The 21,453-nt window shown below is 37.2% G+C and overlaps 1 protein-coding gene across 1 annotated transcript in view; it reads right to left on the reverse strand.

Moving 5' to 3' along the window:
• Positions 1-4,398: 4,398 nt before the first annotated feature.
• LOC104624253 (BDNF/NT-3 growth factors receptor-like) overlaps positions 4,399-21,453 on the reverse strand; it is a gene marked incomplete at its 5' end in the record, with an annotated part of 51,127 nt that continues 34,072 nt past the window's right edge. Inside the window, 3 exons of the mRNA XM_010291567.1 lie at positions 4,399-4,695; positions 5,562-5,630; positions 15,872-15,943. Of these exons, the coding sequence (XP_010289869.1) occupies positions 4,658-4,695; positions 5,562-5,630; positions 15,872-15,943 (179 nt within the window). The remainder of the gene's footprint in view (positions 4,696-5,561; positions 5,631-15,871; positions 15,944-21,453) is intronic.

The raw sequence follows: 21,453 nt of genomic DNA on the forward strand, positions 1-21,453 counted from the left end.
GGGCTGTGAAACATGTGAAATACACAGTACCAATGTTCTCTGTGCTCCCTACAATGCTGTATTTATAGTTCTCAATACTTCCAACCATCCATGAACTCCTGCTGTGGAGCTCAGATGACAAAATCTGGTACAATGTGAGCCTACATTATAATCTGGGATACTTTACACCATTGCATAATGACAGCAAAGCTCTTCAAAAGTATATTCAAAGACCCTGCACGTTTGTACCCAATGGAGAAGAAAGCTTACTGCAGCTCACAAATGAGGATGTTGAGCTATCTCAAGAATAGAAGAGAAGAAAAGAGAGAACTAATGAAAACTGGAAGGAAGAGAAAAAGTCAGAAAGAATGAGGAGAAAGAAGAAGAAGAAGAAGAAAAAAATACTATAAACCTTCAGGTAAGCTTCTGGAGTTTTCATTTGAAATGAACATAAAAAAATTACTTAGCTGCCCAATCCATTAATAACTTTCAAATTATTTCAAATGTTAAATATGCAACTGGAAAAGGAGGTATGAGTTAAAAAGATGTCAGAAAGGATGCATTTTTTATCTGTTTGATGATGGCTTCCAACTTTACAAACCATTTGCAAGGTTTTAAGCATTCAAACAGCTGCAAATAAAGTGCTGGTCTTCATGCTGATGATTAATTGTCAACTTATCATGGATGGCTGGGTGATGGGACTGAGAAACTGGACCTTTGTATGAATGCTGTTGTGTAAAGAGCCAGCAGGAAATGTACCAGTCATTCCTACAAGGTGAACTTTCATAAGTTATTTAAGCTTTGAAAAAACGTGCTTCGGGATTCGCTGCACCTGAGGAAAGTAAGAGATTTCTAGTGCTTCTGTCAGCAGTCAAAAAAGAAAGAGCAATTCCTGCGAGAACTATTTTAAGTAGAATTATTTCCAACTAGATGTCCACAGGCTTTCTTGGCACTGTCTGCTGCCCCCAAGGATCTTGTTCCCACTGAAATGAATGGTTTTCTTCACTGTTGTATGGGAGAGATCCAGCTGGTAATAAAAGGCATTGGAAAGCTTGGGGGCTGCCTTCCACAGGTTAGGGTACTCACAAAAATATTGACATGCAAATGTGTCACAACAGCCTCCATCTGCAGTGAGCTCCCACAACTCCCATCAAAAAAAGACATGGTCCTCAAACACCTTTAACTGCCTTTGTGAGGGCCCTCACCTCGCCTGTCATGGCAAGCAGCTGCAGCAAGCACAACACAGATCCCAGGCTCTGCCTGGGAACAATGCGTCTCGTTTGCAACATAGACCTGGCCACTGGTCCAACTTCCACCAAATTCAACACAAACAGGTTTATTTAACAGACCAGATGATACACCTTGCCTCACACCAGAACAACAACAGTAGTGTTTCCTGCCCAGTTCCCCAATTAATCTGCCCATCAAACTGCTCAACAGCTTGTCTCAGTACTTCTCTGACTATATTAAATGTCAATTTAAAAGTAAATTCTAGTATAAATAAACCCCTTCTAGCAGAACATAGAAATATGCTTTTATTGTAGTTTTATGTCTGGCACAGTGAAAAAAACAGCAACTCTGCCTTTAGACATTTCATAGCCTTTTTTATTGCTCAGTGAAATAATATAAGAGCTTTTTAATGTCAAATCCTGGATGTTCAGAAACTTTTACCATGTTAATGGCTCCTGCACGATTCTCAGTTTCAGTCTCACTTTATTTTAAGGAGGTCAGAGAATCTGTAATTAACCGAGCCCTTTGTAAACCAACACCGTTTGGGCAGATCAGAATCTTTACAGTTACAAGCAATGTCACTTACAATCAACCTGAAAGACAGGAGCTAGTGGATACTGTAATTTCCACATTAAAAGTTTAGCTCCCTTAGCTTTAAGAGGCTTTGTCCACATACTGAAAAGAAACCATTTTAGGAACACATAGTCTTTTTCCAACAAGCATTAAACATCCGTGTTAAGACATTATTAGTAACAAATCATGTGCTGTAATCCATAAGGTTCTGTGAATATCTGCATCAAGTAATAGAGCACTGATTGGCTAATATAAAAGATATAGTACAAAATATGTAAGAAGGATATTCTACAATATATATAAATATATATATTTCACTGGTGCATAAATCAGTTGTTGTTTATTAAAGTTACCTCCATGATTACATAAAATCCAAAATACTGTGTCAGTACATGCTGAAATATTTGAAGGTCAAACCTACTCCTATACCATAAAGATGAACTGCAAAGTGCTACAAAATAAATTACAAAAAAATTATGTAAAATCCCCAAGCAATAACTGTGCACGTTTATGCATATAAATATAATGAATCAGAGAGAACTACCTTTTAAAATTAAGTATTTCAAAAATCAACTGCCAAATTCCAGCTCTGCGAGTTTGCCTTTTCCTTGCCAAAATGAAAGGGTTCAGATTCTCACCTCATTTGTTTGGCAATAAATTGTGAATACATAACTGAAATATGTTGATTTTGTCCCAGCAAAACTTAAGACTGGAATCTGGGCTACTTGGTCAAGTTCTGTTCATGATACAACTTACATTTGATGTAACTCCACTGACTTTAGTTCAAATATCACTGACGTAAATGATTCTCCATTGATTTAGAATCAGCTCAATGGCAACAGATATTATTTCAACAGGAGGAGAGATTCATGTGTAAGCAAGAAGTCTGAGAAGAAAATAATTAAATGGAAGTTAAAAGAGAATCAGTAAGCAGAGAAAAGAGAAAGCTAGTATCTCTCTAAAATAAGACCATGTCCACGCAGACTTAGGAAGGAAAAAAGGCAGACATTCCTAATATTATTTCTGAGGAACGGCAGAACACTTGTTGACATCTAACTTCAAACAGAAACTATGACGGATATCCTTAATTGCAGCCATCCCTCCCCAAATGACCACAGTATGTGCAGGGTGACAAGGACACCACAATCCTAGGTCATCAGTAGACTTCCAGCTCTGCCCTCTTCTTTAATGTGGGGAGAACACATCTTTGGGACAGACTTTGGAGAAGTGAAGAAAGCACTTAAGCAACTGCAACTCCTCTGCCCTAGCCAGTGGCAAGAGAAAGGAAATATCTCACTACATAAGCCTGGAAGAACGCAAATGTGGACATATTTCTTGATTAATAAGGGTGTTTCCAAAACTTGAGCACCGCAGGAATAAAGAACCTGGATGCAAGAGGCTGAAGAGAAGACAAGAAAAAAGTTGAAGAACTAAGGCAAAAAGTGAGTAAGTATATGGAGATAGAACAAAAGAGTCACAACAGTATTGTAGAAAGAGAGGGATGGTGTATGCTGTAAAAGACCACAGCAAAAGAAAAGACAACAGTGTTTCAATGGATGAGTGAAAATGGTTGAAATTAAAAAGCAAAAACAATGAAAACCAAATACAGAAGCAACAAAACAATACCATCTCTTCTTTTTTACTAAACACAATTGTAAGGAATTAAAATCAAACCATAGCTCAGAAATGTAATCAAAATGCACAGAAATGTAATCTCAGTCATTTGCTGCTAGTCTTTGTAGCTAAGTCTTGGTGAAAAAAACAGAAACTTCATCTTTCTTAGAATGATTCCCTAACCTGAAAAGATCAAATTATAAATTCAAGATTTGATAGGTAAATAGCATGAAAATCAATGCCTAGCACTATATCTAAATGAAGTCCCTGCTCTTGTAAAATGCTTGTGCCTTTCCTTAGCTTTTTAGAGTAAACTTTTCTCAGAAGAGAGTAGGCTCTCCTCTGAAGTATACTGAAGCATACTCTGAAGCATACTTCACAGTTAAATATGAACAATTCAATAGGCCTGCAAGTATACAGTCTGAAGGACCAACCGTATAGTGTTGTTGTTCTTGCTCTTGGCTCAGAATCTGCATTCCAGACTACTAAAGATTAGTACACTTACCCAAACTTACAGACTATATTGAATAAGCACGATCTAACTGAATGTGTAAGTGATGGCACTGGTTCAATACCCAAACACACTAATGAACGGTATTGCCACCTTTCTGTATACAGCTCATACTCTCCATCTTCCTCGTAAAGTCAGTGGAACCACATATAGAAATAAGATCTGCATGGCCAGCTCTGTAATTTACTGCTTTAGGATTTAAGGCCATATCCTGAAAATATATAAGAACTTAACTTTAAGGATGTGAGCATTCCCATTGAAATCAATGAGTTTACACACACACACACACACTCAAATTAAGCATTTGTAAAAGTTTTGCAGAGCCACTAATGCAATAAAATAAAAGCAACTTTGCAGTTCACCTTTGATAAATATTATTTATAAAAACAACATCTTTCCAGTTAAGTTCAAACAGCAAAAAATTGACAGAGGAAACAACATAACGTAATTTCATCTCAATGTCATCTTGGAAGACACAGTGAGAATAAGGCAATAGGAAAAAGTGTGATAGCTTATTTCTGGACTTTCTTGAGTTTTACAGCTGCCTCAGGGCTTGGCTTCGCCCTGCTCTTGCAAAAACAGCTACTGATTTGAATGTACTTCTACAGTTCTCCAAACACAACCAATGTCTAAAAGAGAAGTCCAAGGGAGGTGACACTTCACTGGGCAAGAACACTGTCCACTCCCTAGTGTGCAGCATACAGCTTCCACAAGCTCAACAGCCCCTCTCTCATCTTTTCTTTATTTCATTTACCCATCCAGTGGGATCTTATGAAATAAAACAAAACCTAAAAGAAACAAAATAAAATATGAGAAATCATGCTTTAAAAAAAAGTCAAAAGAAAAATTAATAAAGAAGTCCAAACACAAAAGAATATTTGACAATCAAACACATAAACATAAAACGCATTTAAAGCATACATAAAATGTTAAATAAAAACAGTACATGAATTTATGAAAATGACAACATTAGCTCTATCTTGTGGCCAATGATTTTATTTGTTAATTAAAAACATATAAGGCGTGTTACTCATTTGTCTTTAACATATCAAAACACTTATATTGAGCTGTAATCCAATAAATCTAGAATCCTCCAACCAGGGACTGATGCATGGGTCAGAAAAACCTCAGTCATGTGTCCTGTCTTGCGCAAAGGCCTATGGTGAACAAGCCTGGGTGTCTTTGGTCTGGTCCATCAGCTAGGTGAAAGGAAACCTACTATACCACAGAGTTACTGTAAGTACAACACAAGGGTCTTCTGCAACCTTTGTTTCACGCCTTAGCACTGTGCACATCATCCTTTCTGCCTGTTCCAAACAGGCTCCTGCCCTTAATGTCATTAAATGACTTCATAACGGCAGAAAAAAGTGGAGCTGGGGGAAGTATTAGTTAATTATCCTAAAATTTATTGTTTCTAAATATCAACAGGAACTTAAAAATCAACAACTAAATAAGATGGCACATTGAAACACAAGTAAAAAGCCCTGGGTCATGTTCTGTTCTGAGATGGAGAAACTGTGTACACCACCTGTCCCTCAAACATTACCTGACCATCTAAGGCTAATAACTTTAAAGAAGGCTATGTTTGGCCCTGTGTGAAATCCAAGTATCTGACTCTATAGCATAAATACTTCCTAGAAGAGCATTGTCTTACCCAGTCTGTTGTTATCTGATGCAGTTGAGTTATTATGTACATCACTGTTGACAGTCACCATTACTTGTTCTAATGACATTTAAAAAAAACATGTGAGAATTGTACTATTATCCTGCAAATGTAAACTTCATCAGTAGTTTTGGGGTTTTTTTACCTTGCTTTAGTAAATTCTCAATGTTTATGAAGAGTGAAAGCTTATCTATATTCCACAGCACTTTATATTACAATTCAGAGGCAAATCTTGATTTGCCTTAAATGAATGGAACTTACACTATCAGTTTCAAGAGGAGTTGAATTTGACTGTTAGTAATTAAGTAACAATGACTAATTCATTTACATTGCATTTTCTTACTTGTTCTAACCTTGAGGCACTCTTAGTACTTCTACACTGCAAGTAGGTAACGGCACACTCAGAAGCTGAACATGCTAGCTTTGAGCCACTGCACATTTCCAAAAGGGTGTGGCAAAATTCCTCTTCTCTGAAACAATTGATAAGGTTTAGTGTAAGGCATCAAATAAAAAACAAAGGGACCTTGCTAATTCACAGACAAAAATATAGTATCAGTTGAAGTGAGCACCATTTCAGAACATCTAGACTTCTGCACAGGTACTGTTTTACCTGGAGAGGACAGCTCTAGGCTAGACTGACATTGAGAAGATGAGTTTCTCACAGTCATATCCACACGTACTGATGAGTATCTTAAGAACTTGTAAGGAACACTACATTATTGTTGGAATCTGTGCTCTTCCTGAAGCTTAAATCATTTGGGTCCTTGCTACTTCTAATGCCTCCTCTTACATAAAATATCTTGAAAGGAATTAAAATAGTTTTGCTTTACCATTAAATTCCCAACGATAATTCAAAACCAAAACTGTATCATTCACTGAAAATTCACTACATCACACAGTGATTAACACCACAGCCCTAAAAGCCTACTGTAACGTCAAGAAAAATGCACAGCTATAAAATATGTTGACCTTCCTGACTGTATACACATGTTGCAAACTCCATCTAACAGGGTTTGAGGGAGACTGAGGATCCGTTTCTGCACGTGGTACAAAGGTGGCAGGCTTTTCCAGGCCTTTCTGCAGTATTTTTACTGAGTCACTGTAGTTAATCATTATCGCCTAAGTAATTTTCTGAAGGATGTTTGGAAGTCACAGGTTAGATGGAAAAAGAGAAATATCATTAGGGTTTTGGTAGTCTAGAATTGGAAGCTACATTTCCTTCAAATTTCCTAGGCCATTCAGACCTCCTCTGTGGAATTTTGTTTTCTTAAGTATTTGAGATTCCATGAGTTCTTGGACACTAAATCAAAGGACAGATATATGTATTTACATAAAAACACACATCTACACCACACTTTTAACACTAAAGCAAAACATGGCAAGTGAAAGCTTTCTGGCCTTTTAGTTTGTACCTTACCTCGTCTGCTGCAATCACAATGAATCACATTGCTGTATTTAAAGTCCTCTCTGAATTTTCATTTGAGAATTTGTTAACTGATAAACTATTAAGTGCACAGTACTATGCAAAACACAGGCAGACAATACATCTGCTTACATTTTTAGTTGCATCAGCAATCAGTATATTAGTAACTCTAGTAGTCAGCAGTGATGTCTAAAACAACCAATATGGAAGAAGACTCAGGCCTAAGACCTGAGCAGTCTACAGGAGTCAAGAAGTCCACAAAGGAGCCATGCAAGTCCTATCAAAGGCAGAAGAATTAATCACAATAAATACAACTTTCTTCTTTAAGGAAAGAATGGTTAATAGAAGGGATCCCATGAAAAAAAAAAAAAAGAAAGAAACAAAGTAAGAAAGAAAGAAAGAAAAGAAAAAGGTTAAAAAAAAAAGGAGTCTACTGACTTTATTCACTGAAACATGAAAAGCAGCCAGGGGAAGTATGTAGAAAAGAAAAGGACACAGAAATAAAGAATTTGGGGGGGCAGGGAGGATAGCAAGGTTCTGACAGGGCACAGGTAAAATGGATCAAGGAAAAAGGATTGAAATACAACAGACTGAGAAACTGAACAGAAGTGCTTTAAAAAAATCATTCCAGGAAAGGTAGAAAAATTTACAAACCCATTAAGCAGCAGACGATCTGGACTTAATTTGTACACTAGCTCTCTGTTTGGAGGCATTGAGCTAATAGAGGCAAAACACTATGGGCAGTGGGTATTTAGATGATTTCTCATGTCCTAACTGCCAACCTCTCATCTGGCTTCTCAGCATTCAAAAGGAGTCAGTTAGGCAGGTTGAGGCAAAGCCTGATTTTGGCTTGAGTTGCTGCTGGGGCACTGTATTCCAAGTTTAGTATTAGTTTTAAAGAAAAATTGCTGTTATGTAAGCTGCCACTCAGACTTGCAGAGGAAAGTACACTGAAGAATGAAAATAAAAAACTCAAAATAAAAGTAGAAGAGAGAAAAAAAGATATCCAACTTCCCTGTAGAAGGAATGACAGAACTTCATTCATCCTTTAAGGGAACATTATGTATCTGTCTCTCTCAGATGCAAATATGTCCAAGACAATAAAGAAAATAATACGTAGTTTCAAATGTAACCTCCTGATATTTTATTTCCAATATCAGCTCTTCATTCAGAGAGTTTTCAAGTGAGCACTGTATTCATTATTAATCTTAAAGCAAACATTATAATGATTTTGCAATACACTATTTTGGGGACATCAGATTTAAGTCTAACTGATCTCCCCCAAAGAGATTGTTCTATAGAATGTGTAGTTTGAATTATGTTATCAATATGGATCCTGCTGAGCCAACAGTGAGGATTTTTTTTAATCCTACAGTTGGCTTTCTGGAAGTACCACAGATGACTATCTCATGAGCTTTGCAAATCTGTATCTCAGATACTGGATGATCCATAACTTCCTAAAAGTTTACTCTCATTGGGAGCTGGATAAAATGCCCTTAAGACCAATTGTTTTCAGCTCTTCTATTCATTAGGAAAGAAAGCAGAAAAAGAAAAGTATAATAGCAAAAAAGCCATATGTTTATACATACTGAACTCATTCTGAAAAAAGAACCTTTCATAAACCTGATCCTTTTTATTTGTGAAAAAGCCGATCTTTTCCTCCTTGAACCAGCACACAACACAGAATTGAGAAGTTAAAGGCAACATAACTTCTAATGCATTGCTGTATTTGGGAACATCACTGTTATGGGGATAGCCACACATCCATGGGCTCAATTTCTACCTGTCCCATACAATCTTGATCACGCCCCTTCTCACTGGCTATGTTCCCTACAAGCCTTCTCCTAAGTCATTCAGGAATGAAAATGTTCTGACATCTTCATCTTCTGAAGTTCTTTCCGCAAAGTGAGAGGATAAATTATAGTTGTCTGAAATCCTTTATGCCCCAACAGGATTTGAAATAACATATTCTGATGAACTGGAATAAATTTGAGGTCTGCAGGCAAACTTTTTCGGTCACTACAAACAGGTTCTAAACTCTGTCAAAGTAAAAAAAGTTTCCTGTAACGATGACTTAACTGAATTCAAAACTAAGTTTCATATACTCACATCCCACTCTCCAAATAGGTCTCTACATATGAGCTGCACAGATTTGGAGATCATGCAAGTAAACTCAAGCATTAAAGGGGAAAGCACAATCTGAGAAACTGGAAGTTTGTATGATGTTAAGTCTAGTTACACCTTCTCTTTTCACCAAGTACATATGGTTTATCCTAAGCAGAATGTTACTTGGGACCTTGATCAAACAGAGTATTTTGAAACAAAAATCAGTCTACATTTTTACTTTTTCCAGCTTGGAGGAAATGGAGCATAACATGACATGTATCTCTGGTCTTTTTCAATGAGTGGTGATTTATATGGAGAAAGCTCAAATTGCTGATTGGAAGGAAGGGAGGACAGCGAAGAGAAGAGGTAGCTGCATTACTTATAAAGGTATTCCTATCAAATTTGTCAGTTTCTGATTTCAAGTAGAAAATTAAATTAAACTGTTCATTCCTACTTTTGTTTGCTTCTCAGATCTGAGCCACTGCTTCAAAGAGCAGTGCTGGATAATCCTGTGGAAAACTGAGGACAAAATGTCAGCTAGTTTTTATTGGAATGCAAGGAGAGACTCCTGGATAGGTTTCTGGAGAATGTTTATTGCACAAAGAAGAATAACGCCTTGACTCATTAGAGCAATACCTACACAGCAGGAGAAGATAAAATTGTCTGAAGAAATCTATACTTTTTCTTAGGATTCTGCAGGTTTTGCATGCACCAGGCTCAATACTGCCTTGTGCTTCGGAGCACAGTGACATAAACATTTACTACAACTTTTTCTTTATTTCTAAACGTTGCTTTTACCTCATGAGGCACTAAGACAGTATTTTTCATTCATGTCATTAAGAGCTCTAATGACACACATAAATATTACTTTTTTTACCTAAAGATAAAAGCATGGATAAGAGACAAACAAATGAAAATCAGAGATCTAAAACCACTAAGACTTGGACATGCTCTTAATTCATTAGAGGCCAGGGATTCACAGAAAATTCTGGATCCAAATTTCACATTAGTCTCACTTTCAAGAACATTGAATCATAGAATCTTTGGGTTGGAAGAGACCTTTAAAGGTCATGTAGTCCTGCAATAAGCAGGGACATCTTCAACTAGGTCAGGTTGCTCAGAGCCCTGTCCAACCTGACCTTGATGTTTCCAGGGATGGGGCATCTACCACCTCTCTGAGTGACCTGTGCCAGTACTTTATCATCCTCATTGTGAAAAATTTCTTCCTTAGTTGAAATCTGTCCTCTTTTAGTTTAAAACCATTACCCCTTGTCCTGTCACTACAGGCCCTGCTAAAAAGTCTGTCCCCATCTTTCTTATAGGCCCCCTTTAAGTACTGGAAGGCTGCAATAAGGTCTCCCCGCAGGCTTCTCTTCTCCAGGCTGAACAACCCCAACTGTCTCAGCCTGTCCTCACAGGAGAGGTGTTCCATCCCCCGATGACTTTTGTGGCTAACTGAACTTCTTAGTAATTGGCAAAACTAGAACCATAATTAAACAGTCTATCAGTTGTACATCAAGATAAAATGTCTTGACCCTCTTATGCATTCCAGTTGCTTACAACAACAGGAAGGCAGTGCACGATACAGTATCTTATTAACTTCAGGACTATTTATAGTAACCCAAAACTTAAGATTTTTTGCTCTCCTTTACAATTCTTCAAAATACTGCAATATCTTAGAAGGTTCTCCTCTAATGCTTAAATTTATGATCCACAGATAAGGACACATAGTTTGTCATTTTATGGGTGTTGCCACCTGTATGCCATTTCCAAATGAGCTTAATAAAATTGGAGCCATTAACATTACTGTTGCAGGCAGCATACAATCTATTTAATGGTTTGTTTCACTGATCTACAAGTTCATAAAATGAGAAAGGGGGTCCAACAGAATTATATGTACTTCAGTATAGAACCCAGTAAAGCTGTTCTCACTGTGAAATGAGTTAGAACCAAGAAATAGTAAAACTTGACCTGTCTACTCAGCATTTTAGAGGCCAAAAGTATTTTGGACTAACAGTCCTCTACATTTCTAACAAGGATCACTTAATATCCTAATCTGTTTTTCCTTAGTCTGATTTGGAGTTTTTATTTTATTCCTGGTATGATACATTGGAAGATGTGCTAATTTTCCAAGCAGGCAGCAGAAAACTAAAGATTTGTATTCAGCACTCTTAAGGAGAAAATACTGCATCTTTCTGAAGAAGAGTCATTACGCTCATGTCTTCCAGCACAATATCCAACAGACGCTTCCTTTTACAGTATTGATGCTGATGCTGTAGTTATTTTGCTTGCTATTGACTAGTGAGAGTCAAGGACATTAAAAGCTGAAGCTCAAACCACCAGTGCTCAGAGCTAGTCAGGAGAGTGAAGAAGAGAAAGTGTGAATAAGCAACTGTTCAGACTCAGAAACAGAACTGCAGTAACAGCAGCTTGCCACAGGACCACTGAAAACACACATTAACAGAAATCCAGTTCATAGGAAAGGGCACAGCAATTACTATCTGCATACACATTTTAAAACATGGACCTCTGCAGGTTATTATACATTTCATTTGCATGAAACACCATATGCCTGAGAGATCAATCAATACATCAAGGAACGCCTTCTCAAAGCTTTCTGCAAGCACTTGAAAAGTCAAAGCTGTTAAGAAAAAAGGCTGTTTACCTTATGAAATCCCTAGCATTTGTGTTTAATACACTAATGGGTATGCATGTAAAATACAGAAATGCTACTACACAGGTACACTTTTGACAAGTGTCAGTTTACAGCCACAAGAAAGAAGATCAGAGCACACGAAGGACACAGCATAATTATGTCTTACTCCTTTGAAAAAGAGAGTAACTGTCAACTTCAAAACCATTGTGTGTCTACCTGAATATTGAAGCCAACTCTACCATCAGGTTAGCTTGCATAATTCCAAGGATCAACAGATGTTCCACATTTTTGATATGAAAGATAAGATTCAAATTTGAACTGGCAAGACAGTTTTTTATATGCAAATTAGGGAAATAATGTTTCTAATTCCAGTCCAGTAAGAGTTACGGAACTATATCATATATATTCATTTATAATGGGATTATTTTGCTTACTGTTGCCTTAGAACAATATTAACTCCTTTGATCATTACAGGCCTTGTAGATGTTATTGAGCAATACTCCAGCTTCCTTTCTACGACATTTCACCTTGAGTCTGTGAAGTCTGTGAAGTCTGAATACAAGATGCATATCCTAATCACTGAATGCCTCTAGTAAAACAATTTTTTTTTTTAATTCATTAATCTCAACTGCCTTCCTTTACAGTCAAGCACTTCCCTATGGCAATTAATGATTTTTCTTAAAAAAACTGATCTGTGTGTGGTCCATGATCAGGATAATGGACTGACAGCAAGCAACCAAGAGCCAAATCCCAGCTAGTCCGGTTACTTGTTTTGCTCCATGAACACTACTATATCATTTCTGTGCATCTTTTCTTTCTCCATCCTGTGCAGACTTTAAGGTCTCAGGGCCACAGATCACTGCCCCATTTTGAAAAAATCTTGGCTCAAGTATTTCACCCCACTAATACTCTATTGATAGGAAATTAAGATATAGTTCCCCTAGGGAAAAAACAAAAATACCCCAAAAGCTCTGCTAGTTATCTCTTACAACAAACCCTAATGTCACAGCACGTGGAAGAGACAATCTTACAGTTGCCTTCCACTGAACGTTATCTACATCAGTCCTCCTCCATAGCAACACATGGGCTCTGACGTAAGAGAAGGATGAGGCACGGGATGTTTCCTCATGAACCTTGTGGTCTGGATTTACACTCCTGAGAAGCCAACTCCAAGTCTGGCACATATTTTGTAGGCAGCTTGAACTATATACATTCAGGTCCCACACCTCTTCAAAGGCTCCAGGGACTTTTTCTCCCCAGATATTGCAGTAAGCTGGAATCACACCAAAGACACTGCTGGAGAATAATACTTTTAAGGAAAAATACGGCACAACACAGTACTAAATGTAGAAGTTTGAGTCTTCTGAATCACAGCTACTTGGAGCCAAAGTGAAAAAAAAAATGCACTTACTCCAGTCTGAAACTCTGTTCTCAGTTTTACATGGGCATAAAATGGATCTCCATTCAAAGGAGCACTCTTCACAGGATACACCAAGGAATGAAAAAGGAAAATGGTCTTGGGAAAAGGGAAAAATCTCACTCTATGTATTTATGAATGCTACCTTTTACAGCACCTTTTTGACAGAACAAAACACATACTATATTTAAAAGGCTAATTGCACCTAAATTACAGCCAAAAAGCCCCATCTGAAGACTCAGCAACTTTACAGGAGAAAGTAAACAATTTTACTAAATGATACCATATAATTATAAATTTAATTAACATGAAATAAATTAGACATGAGCCTATAATGGATACCATGTTTAGTCGTTTATTGCCATAACTGCCAGGGGAGGCTATTAGCAAGTAAGTGAATAAGACTGTTCTCTTACTTGAAACTTTTTTCCTGCAACTGGAGCTGCTAGATTTCTCATCCACGTCTGGCACACAGTATGCTTTATGTCCTGTTCAAATCCTATTTGTCTGCTACCACTGAAACCCTAGGAACACAACTTTCCAAGATGTGTGAACAGCAATAGAAATATCCTTTCCCTCTCTGTGAATGTGGAACAAGCTCCTGTCCTGTTATCCAACCAAATAAAACCACTCCCAATCATATTACCATCATATAACTTTGTAGGGACAGAACCAGGAAAATAATGATGCTATTGCTCAGTTACTTCTGTGGCATTGTCAAGGTGTGCCTTCTGAATTTCTCTCTTTCTACAGAAAGAATGATCTTGTAGCCATATTAAGGTTAACAAAAAGCTTGAAATGCATTTGAAGTAAGAGATACTTCTTCTGAAAGAAGAGATTGATTCTTTACTTGGTGACAATTCCCCCTAAAGGCACTGTTAAGAAATCCAGAGTTCTCAGTCTTCATAGTCAAATCCCCTTGCTTTCAATGAATAAATAGCCAACCCAAGATGCCTGTCTCTTCTTTGGTCACGCAAACAGAATGATTGCCTGCCTTTGGGCTCCAGAAACTAAACATGTCCCAGCCTGCAACAATCGCAGGTCAGGAACCCCTGGAACCTGGCAATGCTTTGGCCACAATGCTGCCAGCATTGGCCCGAGTGGTGTTCTCCATTTGTGCTACTGCCAGTGCAGAAAGAATCAGCAATAGGGCTTACACCTGCCTTCCTTTCATGAGATGGGATTCCCATCTCACCCCCACCTGCCCAAACTCAGACTTACTTGGAGCAAGGCTGCTGCAAACTGGAGCTTGAATGACTCTATCCTACCAGAGTAACAGTGCAAATTCAGATGTGAAACAACCACACAACAGGATCCAAACAGTAGTTAAGAAGTCAAAACCTCTTTAGTGTAAATGGGATGTTCAAGACTAGTTGCTTCCAGGCCCATCTACTAAGCTAAAGACTTCAAAGACAAAGAGGCTTAGGGCACATTTGTGTCAGTAAATAAAAAAGGCCCAGAACACAGGCTTGAGCAAGGGTGTATCTTTTTTTTTTTATCCACAGTTATTTAATCTATAGAAGATAAATAGCACACTCCCAATGTCCCAGTACAGTTCAAAGGAGTGCATGGGTCAGGAATTATTTGCAATACACAGCATGTATGAGGCCACCTTATTTGAGGGATGAGGGAGAATAGTTTTAAACATATGGACATGATCTATGCCTTTCCCTAAGGGCCAGAGAATGTACCCTAGCCCCATTTGCTTTGATGGCATACTGGTAGCCTCAAACACTGCTGTGCTTTGCCCCAGAACTGAGTGAAATTACATCGTACATGCAAACCACACACTGTGCCTTCTCTCCAGGGAGACCACTTAACAGATAATACAAAATTGAGTTATTGCTGATTACTTCAAGTACAATGGAAGAGGTGAGTCAGTTATGTGAAATGCATGCTAGTATTGCAACTGGTTAAACAATTTTCAAAATAATTGCACCAGTTTTGGTAATGTAGGATACAAAAGCTTGGTATTTGGCCAGATCTAATTATTTAGGCTTGGTGCCATGAATCAATATTGATGCAACAGAAAGCAATTTTTGACATTCTGTCTGAAAAATGTATTAACAGGTATTTGAGAGCTCTTGTGATTTTACTCTTGTCTGGACTGGAAAATAAGATGATGATTTAAAACATGTTAGCAAACTTAAAAAAAAAAAAAAAAAAAACAACCCAAAACCCACTCATGTAAAGACATTAGTCTAAACATGATACCTGGGACTTTTCCATATACAGCTGGGTTTGCTTACACCAAGTGGATTCTTACCAATTGTTTCACAATCTATTTGTAATGAGCAAAACAAGACAGCAAGTTACATTCTCAGACTGTTATTTAGTCCATCCCAATTTATCAAATATTTCAATAGAATAAAATCCCTTTCAAGCCCTGTTCAAAGCCCTGACATTTATATAGAAAGAATTTCCCAGATTCATAGGGGAATTTAATATGCATCATTAATTATTCACAATTTTGACTGCACATATATTTTAAAAAAAAAAACAATGTATGTATACATGTACACACACATACACATAATAGGACAGATAAATCCCGTAAATGGAACTGAAAACAAATGTAGTATTTTATAATGACAACTGTCCTAAGAATAAATAATTCTGTAAGTTCACCAGGTATATTTAAAAACAGTATAGTCTTTGCTCTTTATAGGTTAGGAGTCTGAATAGCTTTATCATCTCACTTTCATTGTCGCAGTCTTGTAATGAAAGCCGTATTTGATCTACCAGACAAACTCCTTTTACTTCACCATGAACTGGAATGGAATGCATTACCATTAATGCAATTTTCAAGGATTTGGTTTGCAACTGCCAATTGTACTCTTTTTTTATATTTATATTTCTTCACCAATTGCTTTATTTTGCATCTTAACTCTGCAGGAGAGAAAACATCCATTGTGATTCTTCTAGATTATTCCCAGTTTACATTTTTCACAGTTAACAGTCTATACCACGAGGAGGGCTGTCACTATTAACTGGTATTTTCTGGACTGGACTTTACCAGACACAGCTTGTACATATGTTTTAAAGCTACAGAAATATGCATGACTTGACTTAAAAGTATTTATGAAAAAATTGTAATACCATGCTTTATGATAAGCAGTGAGGAGATATTCTGCAGTCACTGGCAAAATTCTTCTTGGTATATATCCTTGTCCTGCAGAGACAAACTTAAGATACAGACAGCCCCCGCTGAAGTCAAGGGTCAATAGTTAGTCACCCTGCATGAAACACTTTTTTGCTCGGGGTTTATGTTTTTTTGTCTGGGACTTTTGCTTTTCTTGGGGATCATATACAGACAAAAAACCCAATTCATTAACAGCCGAGTCAGTAATTCACTGCATTAAGGAACCTTCAGAAGACCTAACATCAAAACAGCTTGTTCAGCACCTGGCCCTACTCCTCAGTTCCAGTACCGAAACTAACTTCTAACCAATTTGCATTGACTAAAGCTTCTGCAAGTTGCTGTCTGTTGTGCCAGAGACCCTGGTGTTCTCCCGCTGCTTCCTGTAAAGCTGGAGGTACCAAGGTAGTAAAACCACAGGTTTCCATGTCTCCTCCTGTTCTAGTCCAGGTAGTTCAGCATGAAGCATCACAATGAACATAAACAAAATATTTGCAAATTTAAGCCTCTCTGTCCTGAGTTTTTATTAGTGCTACGTATTCTTTGCAACATGAAAAAATAAACTTCACATGGAAAAGCAATGGATCTCTCGTGAGCAGACCCAGACATACATTATGAATTCAACACAGGGACTAAAAAAAACATATAAAAGCAAACCCCAGCCAAATGGCACGGCTCAATTTAATTAATCTACTCAAATTATACCACTTGAAAATTTGTGTAGCTGCACATTTGTATACAGGTGTATACAAATTCCCTCCAACACATTTAATATGAGTCACTGAACAGCTTTTTCCTTGGAAATTATATTAACATTAAGGTACTAGTCCCATACAAAAAAGCAACAGAAATAGATTTTCTATTACTAGCATTTTATGAACAGCATAAAATCAATAGAATAGATATATATATAAAACTGATTTGAGCTACGTTAAATATGATGTCAGTAGAATGAGCAAAATGAACTGTGGACATTCTTTGACTGACTAGGGATTACAACCCACAGCAAGTTTGGATCCATCATGTTCAACAAGCATGATTAACTGTGTTCATATATTCTACAATAAAGCTGACCTCCAGGAGCTTGCTCTTGAAATTGTTATGATAACTCTGAATTCCGTCATGACTTCAGACCTTTACCCTGTCTAGTTTTTCCTAAAAAGCAGCAGAAGGAAGAGATAATGCCCTAAATTTTATTTGTTATTTTTTAGCCAACATAAACATTATACTGGATCAACTTTTTTAGCTCCTACAAATACATCCAGCTCATTCTACTCAAGTTAACATCTTAAATATCACTTTAAAACTATAGAATTTAAATTTCAAAAAGAAGATCCTGTTCAGCAATATGGTATCTATGTGAAAACTGAAGCATGTAAGCCTCTTGACAAAGCATCAAACCTGTATTTTAGCAGCCTATTCAGAAAGCTTGGCTGAGAAATACTCTAACAGGATTCCAAACAAAAGATAGCAAAGTATTAAGATATTCTTCTGTATTTTTGAGTGACTGCTTATGGTATTTCTCAAAACAGGAAAGCTATTTTACAGTGACAAAGGTTTCCACCCCCATTAGAAGAACATTGTTTCCTTTCCTGCAATTAAAATATTGAATCTGGTACTCCCCTTCAGATTGACAATGTAACTTCAGGAAGTGAGGTTAGTTATTGAATATGTAACAAGTTTACTTATTCTACACTGAACCGATTTCTAAATAAAGGAACAAAATGTACCCAAAAAATACACAAAAAAAACTATAATTTTTTTTTTTTTTAAATAGACCTTTCACTAGCAGTTCTGGAAAACAAATTGCCAAAACACATTAAGACATATCATCGCCCATGCAGTAGAAACATCTTGTCCTTCACAAAGACAGAAACTTAATTTTCTCACCCTCAACTCTGTTTTACAAATCTTGCAAAATCAAATATGAGATACATTATGCCACTGTTTCACAGGTTTCCTATCCGTAATGCAACCACAGGATTACTGGGGTAAGGAAGGGAGGGGAAAAGCCCCTTTCATGACTGACAGGAAGCCGTTCACGAGCACAGCACCCCTGTATTTGCATCAGGGAAGAGTCTTCTCTTGTAGTAATATCACTTTCTGTCCGAGCCTGATTATGCTAAGAGTTATTGATGACAACCTCGATAAAACTAGTAATTAAATCCTCCAAAACACTCATATGGTTGGACAAGTGTTGTGAGAAGGACAGAGACTGAGCAGCAGTTGTGACCTTGAAAGAAAAGTATCGATCAGATTTTGCCTTGTGAAAGGAAGGAGGGGAAACTGAAACCAACCACCCTGAATCATTAATAAGCTCCCACAGCATGCTCCTAATTCCAGTTTTTTTACATATCCAAGTGGATCTTTCTTCAGGCTTCCTCAAAACCAGCACATTTCCAAACTATTCATGAAAAGAAACTGCAAATTCATTCAAGACAACATGAAGTACCTCTAGGCAACAACTCAAAGGTGTCACTTTCTGAGTACTTTAGCCTATGTAACATAACAACAAATGTGTTATAAATTTTTTAAATATACATATGTAAATTACTGTAAATTAGCAACTAAAAGATGCCATTGATTGCCTGTGCCATTACCTAGACTTTCATTAGCACCCACTGATGCAGAATATGATTTTCCAGTCTTTGGATCTTTCCTAGGACTGAAAGGCCTTTGAGCATACTTTTTATCAGGAATATCCATTTGGCCCTAAATAAAGAGAAGGTTTTTGTTTGTGGGGTTTTTTTTTTTTTGAGCTCTTCATAAAACGGAATGTAATAAAATTATGTGAACAGCTATAATATGTGTGGCAAGAAAAATCCAAGTAACTGCTGTTTTGTATTGATTAGCACTAAAGCAATATAGAAGCGTAAATGGAGAGCAGAAAGCTAACCATTAGGTGAGACATAGGAAGGTGTATGATAATTTTCTCCTCACTTATCTCACATTTCACTACATCCTCCTTCTTAGTAAGTTTTCCCTCCTCAATACATTCTTCAGTTTTTCTTCTAAAGTCTCCTTTCCTACGAATTATCTCCAATAGCTTTTCTTCGGGTAGGTCCAGCTACTGTGCTACTTACTGCAACACAAAGAAAGCCTCCTTCAGTCTTGGCTCATCCAGCAGTCCTATTGCAAATCATTCTCTAACCATTAATATATTTCTGCAAAGAAGTCATAATTTAGGTTATAGAACTGCTTTTCTGATTTCAAAACACCTTTATTAAACAAATCAACCGTGTTAAAAGATTGGAAAATTACTAAGCCCACGACTTCTTAAAAACATGATTAAACTAAGAGAATTTGAAGAAAACCATTAAACAGCCAAATGATCATTGACTGTAGACATTTCTTCTGAGAGAGATGCTGCTCAACAAAGAAAGGTATACCAACAAGGTGCAAATATGAAAAGATTTTTCTGTTTACCATCCATTACAGGAAGGAATAAATGCAACAACTTCTGTCCCCATTGCCAGACAGTAGTGCATTGGCAGAAGTCTATAGGCTGTATCTGCACAAAGCAGTTCTCAGTGCTGTCAAAGACAGTGAATTCACATGTGTAGGAAGTTGGCTATTTTCAAAATATCCATGTGATTAGTTTCCCTTTAATTGCCTATTTAATTACCAATATTTTCACTGTCTAGAAATTAGAAATCTTCCTTAGAAATACTCTCCTTTCCAAGGACAATATGGTAACATTGACAAAGGAGAGAATTACTACTACTGGAATTAAATTCAGGTACCTTCTGTAGTAATAGGATATAAAAAACCACCAGAGCAACAGTGCTGCTTCTATACTTAATGATTACTGAATTAATGTCATGAAATAAAATGCTAACCATTATCTTATACAAAGTGTATAGGTGATTAAAAATTCTATACTGCAAAATCACACTCAAAGGAGATTATCCCTTCTGCCCTAATGTAACAGTTCTGCTTACCGTGGAAATTTACATTTTTGTATGCTAGCAAAAAAACATCCAAAAAAAGGTTAAAAGATAATAGGTAAGGAACAAGCGACCTAGGCAATGATAAGGACAGTCATTTAAATAGGAACAAAAGAGATGAGCTGTGGATTACAGTGACAGACTACACATGAAGGACAGTGTGCAAACCTATGCTGTAACAAATCCAGAAACCAATGTGTCTTCAGTGTTAGTCCAAAACTGCAGTATGATCACACAGTAAGTTTAGCAAGAATCTGGTGATGGACAGTGTTAACATCACAATTTACATGGTGGCATACAGGAAGAGAAGAATATAATGTTATTGTTCAGTTTACATTATCACTCTCCTATTGTCTGTTCCATAAGACACAGGTAATGAACAATGAGGTGTTTCAGTGCCATGAACTGGACGATATCTAAATGCCATATCCAAGTGTCTAAGACCAATGAATTCATTCTTTCCGATAAAAACAGAAAAAGAATATTCCAAATCAAAAGACCATTATTAAATATCTTGTTCCCTTTACATTTCAAAGAGTTACAAACCTTCCCACTTTTGGTTACGTTGTTGTGTTCAGTCCCATGGCTCTTCTGCAGACTTCATACAAAATCAAGGAGGAATAAAATGCAGTGGAACATTCCTCTGTAAAAAAAAAAGTCTACAATCTTGGCTATAACTACTAGAGCCACCTAACGTCAGAGAGGACCTGTAATGATTCTTATAAAATTAGCTGCACACAATCCTACGCATAAGTTTGTAATTTACAGGCCAAGGGCAAAGTTCTCCTCTTCCATGCACACTACAAATGTAGGATCTGTGGACTCTACCGCAGTGCCCGTTCTGCACTGACTAGTAGCTCCTACTTCAGCCAGTGGTGTTTCCGGCACTGAAAAAAGCATTAGGACACAGCAGCCAGGCTAGGGAAAAAAGGTTTGCTCTTACTGATGGCTGAACCCTGCAGCACCCATCACCGTGACACAACTATCCATCCTTCTGATTTAACAGAGCTGATCCACAGTTCTAATCAGCTGCTTCTGTGTACACAATTATTTGCCGGTGGTGGGTGGGAGAGGCCTCATTTTTTTTTTGCATTCATGATTTTAATTGTACATATCACACACACTGAAATTCATTGTATTCCTTGAAATATTCAGAGAAAGTCCGCCTGCTGTTTGCATTTGTTACTGTATTCTT

This window comes from Phaethon lepturus, unplaced genomic scaffold (assembly GCF_000687285.1).
Source record: "Phaethon lepturus isolate BGI_N335 unplaced genomic scaffold, ASM68728v1 scaffold49097, whole genome shotgun sequence".
NCBI lineage: Eukaryota > Metazoa > Chordata > Aves > Phaethontiformes > Phaethontidae > Phaethon > Phaethon lepturus.